At 30.0% G+C, this 13,500-nt stretch overlaps 1 protein-coding gene across 1 annotated transcript; it reads left to right on the forward strand.

Moving 5' to 3' along the window:
- Positions 1 to 5,860: 5,860 nt before the first annotated feature.
- On the forward strand, positions 5,861 to 7,355 carry LOC114302551 (uncharacterized). Its single transcript, XM_028247584.2, has one exon. The coding sequence runs from the start codon at positions 5,908 to 5,910 to the stop codon at positions 6,730 to 6,732; it is 825 nt and encodes a 274-aa protein (XP_028103385.2). The 5' UTR covers positions 5,861 to 5,907; the 3' UTR covers positions 6,733 to 7,355.
- The last annotated feature ends 6,145 nt before the right edge of the window (positions 7,356 to 13,500 follow it).

A 13,500-nucleotide genomic window follows, 5' to 3' on the forward strand; every position in this document is an offset into this window, starting at 1 on the left:
GTTATTTGACCAGCCTTCGGCCACCACCCTTTGATCTCCAGTGACACTTCAACCATCAACTTCAGCGGCCACCCTTCACTGCTAGCCAGTACTACAGGCTACTCACCAAGCATGTTTAAAATATAGAAGAGTAGTAAAAAAGACGGAATTTCTTTCCTATATTATGTACAGATAGAAAATAAGAAACTGATAATGTCAGTAAATTACTAGTTAAAAAGTGGGTCTTTTTGAAAAAAAAAATTCCTAAAATAGTTTTTGAATAAGTTTGCCATACAAATTTAGGGCTATTTTGGGAAGATGGTTATAATCAACTTTTTGGTCAAAAGCTGATTATAAGCAGCCTTTTTGTGAGAGGGGAAGTGGGTTATAATTTGGAAAGTGGATTATAACTCACTTTCCAAAAGGGGCCTTATTATATATACATACATATATATATATATATATATTCCAAAAAATAAAAATGAAAATTAAGAAACAAAAATGATACAAAATAGGCTTATATGTCACATATGGAAACATGTTCTAATCTTTGGTGTAAGATTAGGTCATGAGAATTAGGGTACCATGACAAAAGCTAGCTAACTGTTGGGGTTACAAAATGTCAAAATAATCCAGAGCAAGCACATAGGACACTTACCACCAGGGGTGGTGGTCTAATAGAGAAGGTATTTCTCTCCACAAACGTGACTCAGGTTTGATTCTTGGGAGGGGCAAATTCTTGCTGCTTTACAGTTTGCTCTCTTCGGAAACCTCGCCTATACTTCTCTTGAAATCTGGGCTGTCTGTAACGTGTGATTGAGCTCCATTGGTGTCTCGGTGATGGGTCCCTTCATCTAGGTTTTTATATCAGACCGACAATTGGTTATTCCAGAGCTTGAGCCTACGAATGCAGTGATAACATCTCAGGGCATTCTTTTATCTAGTTCCAAAAAAAAAAGGAAAAAAAGAAGAAGCACATAGGATCCTTTATTGATATGCCAAACTGTTAACCAACAAGGGCACACCATTGGCTATTTTTAACCACTGGTTTGTGATGAGGACAGTGATTAAGTCAATTTCTTTTTTAACAATGATATCATCGAAAGTGTGAAAGATATCATGCGCTAAACAACACTTATTTACAGACAAAAATGCAAAATGGTTGCAAATGTTAAAAAATTTACCTAAAATATGGAATTGGCCAAGGTATTTTTTTGGAATTGGCCAAGGTTGTTGCCTCATTCTACGCATGCCCCCCTTGCATACTATTTTGAATGGTTGTGATTCTTTTTGGAACTTTTAACCACCACAATGATTCAGCAAGTCATGAAGTTCTCCAGCAATGTTAGGAATTTAGAAAATTTATTCCAAAAAAAAAAAAAACTCAAAAACAACTTTAGGTTGAGATTTATTTCTAGTATTGAGTTCAGACCATCAATCAATATTTTGGGTAATTTTTTATTTTTATTTCTATCTTTTCTGAATAGTTTAGAGCTTGTTTGGGAAGAATATTTGGATTAAAATAGTCATATAAGATAAAATAGACTATTTTAGCCAAATAGGACAAAATGTCACATTCAGTCTATAATTATTTTATTTTTTCTCTCACAAAAGTCAAAAAAATCTATTCTAAATGAGACTTTTTAGCCTCAAGCTAAAATTGCCAAAAAGTCAAAAAATCAATCCACATTTCAAACGAGCTCTTAGTGGTTAATAACTTGTAAGTAGGGGTGCAGTGGATATTCCAATCTGCTCAAACTGACCGAATCAAACCGATCCATCTCATTTTGGACGGATGCGTGATGACGAGCGGACGATTGTAGATTGATTTTTTTTAATTCGCCTAGTTTTGGACGGATGATGGATTTGAGATTCCTTTGACTGTAGCTGAACTGCCAAACCGCGAGCACCCCTAGTAATTTATAAGACTTTGTTTTTTCAATTTGTTTAGATATTCTATTTGTGTTTTTAATTGAAAAAGAGTTTAGATTTTTTGTTGTGTTTGAATTTATTTTCAATTTAAAAATCCTTCTATCAAATGACAAGTGTTGATATTTGGTATTTTTGTGTGAAAAATATAAGGTTTAATTTTGTCATTTTTAAAAAAATCAAATTAAATAGTTTTTGAATTAAAAAAAAGAAGTCATAAAATAGTTTTGATAATGCATAGTTTTCTTATATGTATTTATTATTAGTATTTGACAATTTACTTGATAATCTTTTGGTTATGTTGAATTAGATTGTTATCTAAATTTTTTTTTTTTTTTTTGACAAGTTGTTGTATTATATTCAAAATTTATAAAAGTTTACACCACCAAATCGATTTTCATCTATCCGTCAATGTATATCCGCCAATCTAATGGACGATTGTGGATTATTTTTTTCAATCCGCCAATTCGGCAGATAGATCGCAAATTGAAGGTTTCTCGACTGCAACCACACCACGAACACCTCTACCTGTAAGGATGTTCATCTGATTAGGGTTAAATCCTCATCCCCTTCCCTACCCGAGGTTAGATGATATAAATTATTTTTACATGGTTAGAGATTATGCAAAATGGGTAACTAATCGCTCAAAGAATTTTAGTATGTAGCCACACACACAAAAAATAAGTAGAAGAAAAGAATAGTTTAGTGATGATTACAGTAACGATGAATTGTTTCCATTGATTGAATCATCAAAAGCATTTTTCTTGGATTATTTTCTAGTGTGTGAATATGAACGCATATTTCAACTGTAAAAAATTAAATTAAATTAAATTAACAAGCATTAGTTAATGACCAAATCAAGTCACTTGACATGTGCCATCTGTCCTTCCGCGTGTAATAAACCTTAAAATACACATTGCTAGGCAACAAAATCTCTCGTTTCCACCATTAGGATAATAAAAATGTAGGGAATTAAAGGTAGAACCTGAAAAATTAAGTGTTAATCCAAGCGCATTGCATCCGATAATAAGATGAATTTAATATCCTAAATAACCCTCTAATGTGTGATTAAACCAACTTATAATCATGGACCAATATTGAATTCAAATTCATTCTTGTTGTGATGCACTTAAATTTAGAATAAATTTAATCTACATATTTTAAGTTAGGAATGTTATACTGATTTGGTAAAAATATAGTAAATTTTAGAAGTTTGGCATAATGACATTAATGTTTTTTTTAGTGAAGTTAAAATGGCTGGATCTAATATAGGAATCCAAATTGCTAAAGTTGAAAATCTCAAATTCATGGTAAAGTTGATCCATTATTGGAGTAATTTAGGCCTATTTTAGTGATCTAAACTAATCATCTCATACAACTAATTGAGAAAATTATCTATGCAAAAAATTAACTTGATTCAATATCAATTGCTATAATATTATATTATTTTTATCTATACACATAAATTTTTTAGGAATAAATTATCTATTTATTATAATATATATATTATTTGATCATGCGATTACTTATGTCTGATCAGTCTAATTTTTTACATGCATATTTTTCTTAACTTGTCTTATAAGTTGAACGGTTTAGATCACTGACGTAGATACAAATTGGTTTCATAATGCACCAACTTCTTCACCAATGAAGTTGAGAACTTTCACTTTAGCAAATATGAGCTCCTAATGCAAATGGTGTGTATGTGCAAAATATCACCAAATTCGCTAAAATCGCTCCGATTCACATCAATCTGCTCTATTCGTTAACCACGGTTTAAACTTTAAAATTTATAATTTGCTTTCGAAACTGCTCCGCTCCACTATAGTTAATACATATATATTTTTTAATCTATAATGAAATATATCAAAGTAAAAATGAGTATGAGAAATTTAAGATGTGAAATTTATTACAAATTAGTAGTTATATATATGAAAAATATTATGTAAAATTAGTTTGTATTATATATATGAAAAATATTATGTAAATTTGTATTATATATTATGCAAATGCTTGATAATTGGTTAGAATATTCTTCAATTCGCAAATTCGTCCAAAAACGCTCAAATCCCAATTCGTCAATCTGTCAATCCGTTAATCCACTATTTAGTTTATAATTTTACTCTCAAATCGCTCGAACTGTATTACGCACACCCCTAATTAAGGATAAAATAGACGTTTTAGTGTTAAATAGATGAAAGCACAATTTTTTCATCAATATGACGGATGGATGATTGATAAAAATGAAACAAATAATTATATAAATTAAAATTTTAAAAGAACTGTCAAATTTGTAAGGTGAATTTATTTTTATTCTCACAAATTTTCACCAAGGATCCTCTAGAGTGTTTTTTTCTAAAGTTTCCTAAAGTGGTGTATTGTGTGGTTGAGATTTAATGCTGAAAAATTGATGTGACTTGTCATTAGGCCAAGTTTGGGATGTTCCCAAAAAGTCAAAAAGTCAAAAAGTTACTCAAAAAGTTAAAAAGTTAACACTATTCACCAAAAGTCAACAATTACGGCTGCACAACTCCCAATTCAAATTTTTCCCTACAAATCAATTTTTATAATTTTTTATTACACATTTTTCAATAAAAAGTCAAAAAGTTAACCCAAACATCCATATTTTCAACCTCAATTTTTTAGTCCAAAAAGACAAAAAGTGTACTTATTTAGTCTTCCCAAACTTGACCTAAATCTCAACCACACAATACACTACTCTAAAAAACTTTAAGAAAAAAAAACTCTGAAGGATCCTTGCTCGCAAATTTTACCCACTTTAGTGAGCACATTACATCTTTTGATTGGATCAATCATTCATGATTGAGGGCATTTTAGGGAGTGAAATACAAACAACACAAAGGACATGGGAAGTGGATTGGGGCTCCACTGATCATTCAATCACCAACCAAGTACTAAAATCCAATGGTTTAACTTTAACCGCACATAGTTAACAATTAGTATTAAATTAACCTTTTCCGCCGGATTTTAAAATTCTGAAATCCAACGTCCCAAATTGAATCTTCATTTACAAGCCGACAAATTCAGACCGTCTTTCTTTTTGTCGGCTTCTCTCTGATTTTATCATTAACAAATTATGTGCAGCTTAGCTCGGTTGAGCTGCGGCTTCCAAGCTGACATATGGTTGATTTGGAACCCTAATACCAAACCATGGTTAAGGCCATTCCTTAATCCTATTCTTCAATAATTGAGGGTGTTAGAAGGGATTTGAAAGTGTGGGATCATCATTTTAGATTTTGTTCTCAAATTAGAAAATACTTTTCTGATGTGAGTAGAATCAAATCATAAAAATGGATATATATATGAGTTCCATTCCATGTAAGATGGTTGTATTTAGTTCTATAATCTAATATTATATACTTAGAATTTGTAACACTCAAAAGGAATGATAAGATTAAAAAAACCAGATACAAATAAAAAATAATTGCAGATCACATGCACATATAAGAATATAAGATTTACGTAATTCACTATAATTTCACTATGATAATATATATATGAAATATAACGATAATCAATCTGTTCAAATATGTATTATAGACTAGGAGAATAGGTCATATGTATGAAAATTTTAAAAATACTTTTACTCAACATTAATATCCAATACTTTCACAGTACTCAATAGATATAATTTTCAGAATTTAATACTCAAATTAATCACTTTAAAATCAATTTATTAAATAAGACATAGAGATAGAGAATGAGAGAGGATGAACTTAGCTCAAGCTCAAGTTTCCCCAAGCCAAGCTTTTGCAAATCAAGACAAAGCTAAGAGAGTTTGCAAATTTTTTATATGAAAAATAATAACAATAATAATAATTGAGAAAGAGCATATGCTATTCCTTAACCCCATCTTAGGAATGGCCTTATTGATAGTGCCACAACAATCTCACCTATATAATTATGTGTTACTCCACATGCAACCATAGAAATACTTTATTACAACTCAACAAAAAATTCCTTGCCACCTTAGTGTCCATGGCAGGTTCTAAAACCACCAAAACCACCAGCGTCACCACCGCCGCCGCCGCCACCAACATGGTCCAACCGACCAAGTCAACCGTTCGTAGATTTGTTGGTGTTCGGCAACGACCATCGGGGAGATGGGTGGCTGAGATCAAGGACTCATCGCAACGTGTAAGACTATGGCTCGGAACCTATGATACCCCTGAAGAGGCCGCTAGAGCCTATGATGAGGCTGCTCGAGCACTACGTGGAGAAAATGCTCGAACCAACTTTGCAACAACGAATCATAACCCGGTTCAATCGGATTCATCTGAATCCGATGGCCGTGCTGGGCTTTCCTTCTCTTCCTTGAAAGCCAAGCTAAGCAAGAATTTGCAAAGTATCATGGCTAGGCCAACAGACAATACCAAGTCATCATCTAAGAGTACTAGGGTTAGTGATCACTTCACTTTTGCTAGTATATTTCATTTTAGGAGCTACCATTACCAAAGCCCTATTGACATGAAGGGTATTGAGAAGGTGGTGCAACCAAGCATCATTGTGCCTCATGTGGCTGCGGATGAGGTGGAGCCGCCCTCGTGGGAGAGCTCGAGTGTGTCAGATGGCAGCAATGAGTGGGTCAGATTCCGGCAACACGGGTTGGACTCAGATGGGTCAGATGTTGGGGAGGTTTTTTTAGGTGATCAACAAGGATTTGGTGATCAAATGATGGGGTATTGGATGGATAGTCCGGAGATTGATGGCGGTGAAGTGTCGAGGAGTAAGAGGTTTAAGGTTTCTTCTTCGGTGGTGGTTCCTCCAACCTTTAGTGAATCGCCCTACAATGGTGAGAAGTAACTAATGGGATGTATGGTTATATGTAGCAGGATTTTGGACTTTCGATATTGTTATTTATCGGTATACATCTGATATTGTTCAATATCGATCGACATATGAGCTTATCATTGATACCGCTATTTAAAACCTAGGATGATGTGTGCCATGGGAAGTGTTTGTGGTGGGTTGAGAAGCCATGCAAACTGTTACTGTTTTAGAGGGTAGGATTTAGGGTTACAAAAAAAAAAAGTTGTCCCTTTTTTGAGTGATGATGAAGTTGATTAAAGTCCTTCAAAGAATGTACAGAGAGAGTGAGACAGAGGTTATGGGACTAGTGAAGTATCAAAGACTTAGCTGGTAAAGGCTTGTTTTTTTTGTAATGGTAATCACTAATAGTTTGGTTCCAGTAATAAGCCTTTTTTTAAGTTTCTATGATACTGAAACAAACTACCAATTTATTTATAAAAAAAAAAAAAAATTGTCAGTTGAGGTTTTTGTTGTAGGCTTCAGAGTTGTTTGATAAAAAAACAAGATGTGGCACATTCTAAATGAGTTGAGACACCTTAGTGGGAAATCTCTATTCCAGTACATGGTTGGAATGGAAATTTTTATTCCAATGTATACAAACAAATATTTTGCGCAAAGAGTTCATACAATAATGATGTCCATTCATTTCAAGACAAATTAGTTATCATTGTAAATTATAAAAAAATAAATAAAATTTAAGATATCGAATTTGAGTCACTTTAAAAGGTTATTAGAGATATGTCCAGTCGTTAATTTTAAGGTCTGTGATTATTATTATTATTTCAAATGACATTACCACAATATTTTAGATGAGGTTTTTTTTTTTTTTTTTTTTTTTTGGTGTGTGTGTGTAAAATTTTTATTTATAGAAATTTGTATATATTAGGTCCCTTTGGGATCCTCAGTCAAGTTAGCATCAACCTCAATAATAATGGTAAGTTGGTGAATCTACTCCATATTAGCTACCAAATTCAATGGAAACAATCATTTATTTTAGTGAGCAACACTATAGTTCGTTGCCGGTAGATTCCACAAACAATTGATTCAGTAAATGCAAAGAGAATTATTATACATCATGATCAGCATGTTATGTACTTTTTATGGTGTATATTATATATTTTTATGTTAAAAATTATGTAATTTTTTTTATAGAGTTATGATAATTTATAATTTAGAAATCAAATTACTCATATTGTGGTAATTTTATATATTTTTATGGTAATATTATATATTTTTTGTCCAAATATTTTCTAATACGTAACTTTTTTTTTTTTTTTCTTCTTCTGAACAATAAATTATCATAATTCTACTAAAAAGAATATGTAACATGTATCACAAAATAACGTAACGGGAATATGCTTATAAAATGGGAAAGATTATGGTACACACATTTTAAGGGGTGTGTACCATATCACTTTATAACTAAAAAAGAAAATGATATAATTTTATGTTTTCTGAGTTATAACTAAAAAAAAAAAAAAAAAAAAAGTCATAACCAAACAATACATGAGGTATAACTAAAACTCTCATAAGTTATAACTACACTAAGGTCATAACTAAAGAAGAAATTAGTTATAGGGCAAATAACACTAACAGTCCCTATAGTTTGGGACTTGTGTCACTTTGATCCTTGACTTTTCAATTGTGACACATTTGACCCAGAATTTTGAATTTTATTTCAAATAAAGACAATTGAATATACTATTGCTTAATTTCAAGGACAAAATCGTCAATTTGATAAAATATAAACTAATTTGATAAAAATAAATGTCAAAAAAATATTTTTGAATATTTAAAAATTATTTCTATCCACTAAAGATAAAATTATGTAAAATTGATAAATCTTTTAGACATTTATATATTTATTTATATCAAATTAATTTTTACTATGTGTTTGGATGATGATCATGTAATAGGTAGTTTTTATTTTAATTAAATTAGTTTTTATTTTTTCAAAAGTCAAATATGACGACAACTTTAATATCATTATTAAACCAATCCATTAAATTAAAAATCCAAAATTAAAAACGTTTCATATATTAAATATATCGATTACACATTATAATCCTAATAACAACCCATTACATGGTCATCATCCAAACATAAAATAAAAATTAATTTGTAAAATAAATAAATAAATAAATGTGTGAAAAATTTATCAATTTTACATGGTTTTATCTTTGATGGGTAGCAATAATTTTTAAAAATTTAAAAATATTTTTTTGACATTTATTTTTGTCAAATTAGTTTATATTTTATTAAATTGACGATTTTGACCTTGAAATTAAGCAATGGTATTTTCAATTGTCCTTATTTGAAACAAGATTCAAAATTCAGGGTCAAATGTGTCACAATTGAAAAGTCAGAGACCAAACTAACACGAACTCCAAACTATAGGGATTGTTAGTGTGATTCGCCCTTAGTTATAATAAAGAAAAAAATTACATAACTTAAAAGTGTATATGGTATGAGATGTGCTTATAGTATAATTCTCCTCACAAAATACAATAGGAAGAGAAAATATAGTGACAATTTTGTCCTAAAAAAAGTGCATAATGTGAATGTTACGTGACAATTTTCATTCGTGAATTTTAACACTACTATTACTGGAGGTGGCAGCCTCGTGGATAATGCATTCTATTTCACAAGGGTGAGTCAGGATACGTGCTCCCATTGAGGAGACTTTACTTTGTACTCCGATTGATATTTAGCCTTTTCTATGACGTGTGGATGAGATTTATTGGGTGTCTCAATGGTAGGTCCCTTTCTATAAATTGGATTAAATCTGACCGACAACTGATTACCTTACGATTAGGCGAATATCATGATACCCCTACAAAATATCTTTTTTTCTAATTTAAAAAAAATAATTTAACACTACATTAATGAATGGACCACACTATTAATATTTGATTCTGACGGTAATGAATTAACTGTTATAATTAAAAAATAAAAAGTTAAAATTAAAATAAAATTTGGTGTAAAAATGTAATTTTATTTTAAAGGATGATTCAGCAAAACCGAGGAGGGTGCTGGTATCCCTGTGGGAATGAATGCATGCCCATTGTCCAAAATCAGAAAAATGAAAACGATTGAACTGGACTGGCACTGCATTTACTTTTAATTTTTGTTATATATTAGTTAAACTTTTTTACTACTTAAATATATTTAAAAAATAAAAAAAATTAACTAAAATAAAAAAATTTAATAAAAACAAATAAAAATCTATTTAAAAATAATTACTGAGAATTATAACCCAACAAAAGGCACTTTGTTAACATAATAATGGACCAAACCAAAGGCCAAAAAAGTGAGAATTGGGCAGCAATTGCAAGAAACGGCGTACCGTCCTGACCACGCAGTACCAAATCCCCACACAACACGCGTCTTGGTTAACTCGCTCCAGCGTACTGGTCCGCACTTATTTTTCAACTAGTATTAAGACCTCGTCTGACAAGCGATTTTTTTAATAAAAAAATTAAAAAGTTATTAAAAAAATTAAAAAATCAATAATTCATATCAAAAAATTAATAATTTATATCAAAAAGTTAAAAATTTTATTTTCTTTTTACTTTTTGTACATCTTTTTGTAAAAAGTCAAAAAATTATCCTAAACATACTAATTTTTTTTAGCTCATATTTTAACCAAATAATCAAAAAATTACTAAATTAGCATGTTTCTAAACAAGGCCTAAATAGAAGAAATTTTTTTAGGTTTATGTTTCCAATTTATTGTATTTTGTTTATAAAAAATATTAAATAAAATTTTGTTTATCTTTGAAGAAAATAAAAATAAGAAAGCTTATCTAATAGTGTTTTAAAATAATCTATTTTAAAAACGTGTGGAGGAGCTGAGTAGCGACATTGTGGTTGGAGATGGTTGTCAACAGTCAATAATGATGGTTGGAAGTGATTGTTGATTGTTGCAAGTGGTTTTTTATAAGAAACGGTGATCAAAGATAGTTATTACGGATGATTAGTAAAAATGTTAGTCGGCTATTGGAGATAGTGGTTGCGATTAGCTGCCGATCAACAGTGGCCAGTGGTTAACCGTGAACAGTGCAACTTTCCATGTAAAAGATACAATAGAACAAGTATGACTTTAAAAATAATTAACTCAAATTCCTAGATTTAAATCAGTTCGAGTTTCACTCAAAATATTAACCAAATAAATGGTTAAACTTTAATTATAATAAATAATTACTTAAATAAATTCTATCTGAAAAGATAATGGCCCTGTTTGGTAGGTCTTATTTCCAGCTTATTTCAGCTTTTAGCTTAATTTAAGTTATTTTGATATGTTTGGTTTAGCTTAATAATACAGCTCGTAGCTTTTTGTAAGTCAAAAATCAACTTATTTTTTGAGTGAGGGAGGAGAAACTTAATTTATAAGTCAAAAATCAACTTATGTTCACAGTTATAAGTTATAAACTGTAGGCTATAAGTTATAATCACTTTTTCACAGCTCTACCAAACGGGGACCAATATACTCTTATCAGGATCGTCTCAACTTACACCCACTTGGATTTTTCTAAATCGCACGTTAGTTCAAAATTTACACCAAAAAATAAAAACAAATAAAAAAACTCTAGTTTCAAAATTATTTTACAACAGCTAATTAAAGCCTGTTTTGAGAATATCAAATTATAACTAAAAAGTCAAAAAAATCAATATAAAAAAAATTAACTATGCTCTTTACATTTTTACACTTTTTTTTATTAAAAATAAAAAAACACTATTAAAAAGATCCATTTCCAAATCAGCCCTGAGTGAGCTCTACACACTTTGGAGACATATTTTTGTCATCATGCAATTCTTCTAATTTATGAGGGCTAAGTTATCATTATCTAAATTCAGCTCATTATCATGAGATGAATATTAGTTAAAGAATCCGTTTTTATTCACATACTCGACAAGATTAGCAAAATTAATATATATTGAGTATTTTCAAATCGCAACATTTACAAAGTTAGGTAAGTGAAAACATTATTCAAAAACCATTTTTTTAAAATACATTTTTTGAAGTTTTTTTCCCTACGCATGATAACAAATGGAGCAATAGTATGAGAAATTATCCGTTCAAAGCAAAAACAAATATTTTTAGTAGGGTAAGTAATGCATAAAAAAATTATTATTTAAAATATGAATTCTATATTAAAAAATATGATAATCCCACTCAAATTAAAAAGTCTTATTATTTTAAACCAATCAATTTTTTATTTATTTATTTTTTAATTCATAAAATGAATATGCAGACTATTCCATATATCTGTTAAAGAATATGTGATGTTGTTAGTCATTAATATCATTTTTTTTCTTCCATCATTAGTCATTATACAGTCCTTATCCAAAACTCATAACACAACCACTAATAATTATTATATTTTGTAATTTTTAAATTAAGTTTTAAATACTAACTGAATGAAGAAAGTATTTAGAGAAGACCCTATTTTGCTAAGGGAAATTGTTTTTAAGGTTTTTGATATAAAGGTCAAGTTTGGGTACTTTTAAAAAAGTCAAAAAGTCAAAAAGTTAAAAAGTTAACACTATTCATCAAAAGTCAACAATTACGGCTGCACAACTCCCAATTCAAATTTTTTCTTACAAATCAATTTTTACAATTTTTTATTACATATTTTTCAATAAAAAGTCAAAAAGTTAACCCAAACATCCATATTTTCAACCTCAATTTTTTAGTCCAAAAAGACAAAAAGTGCACTTTTTTAGTCTTCTCAAACTTGCCCAAAATTTTATAAAATAAAGGATATATGGGGTATGTTTGGTTTGAGTTTGGGAGATGAGTTTTAGAGATAAAAAGTACGAAAAGTTGTTTGGTTTGGTTTTTTTCAAAAGATGTTTTGGAAAATTAGTTTGAGAGAGAGTTTTGAAAAAAGTGATTAATTTGATGTGTATGAGAAAGAGATTTATTTGGAAAACTTGTAAACCAAACAAGTTTTGGAAAAAAATTTTGGAAAAATTTGTTTGATTTGATTACTTTTAAAAACTTATTTGTAGAGAATTTTTCCCAAAAATTTTTGAGAAACACAAACCAAACAAGGATATTTTTATAATAATCAAAGTCCCTCAACATTTCTATAGAAAAAGTTCGATTAAGAGAAATTTTGTCCCAATTTAGAGAAATTTTAATTTTTGCGGAGAAATTTCTGTGATGTAATCATATCAAAGAAATTTTGAAATTTTTTTGAGTCAAGGCCGAAATTTGGTTGAGTGAGGGGAAATTTTTTTGAGTTGGACAAAATTTTCTTGAGTTGAGTTTTTTCTGTGAAAACGTTGAGGATCTTGGCTAATGAAAAAATATGTCGGATCTCTCTTATTACACAAAGTTAGAAAAAGATGTTTCACTAATTTTTTCTTTTGTTAACAAAGTGGCCCATTATTCCACCTCATCCAATTATCAAAATACATACAGTGGTCCATACAGTGGTCCATTCCATTTTGATCTGGTGTGTTATGCATCATAGGATAATTTCCTAATGTAAGCAAACGTACAAGCGTGACACTACAAACTTTTTTAAAAGTAAACTTAACCACTTCACATTTGAAAAGTAAACTTAAACCACTTCAGACGTGGCCAGATCAGCCACGTCATCACTTCCGTATTTGCAACGTAAAAAAAAATAACAATGATTCATCCCATTAAAAATATCACCACTAATAGCACTAATGCATTAAAAAAGTTAAAAAAAAAAAAAACACAACTCCAAGACCAAAACATCACATCATTAATGGCGGGACCCACTG

This window comes from Camellia sinensis, chromosome 2 (assembly GCF_055761805.1).
Source record: "Camellia sinensis isolate YWXY chromosome 2, ASM5576180v1, whole genome shotgun sequence".
Taxonomy (NCBI): Eukaryota; Viridiplantae; Streptophyta; class Magnoliopsida; order Ericales; family Theaceae; genus Camellia; species Camellia sinensis.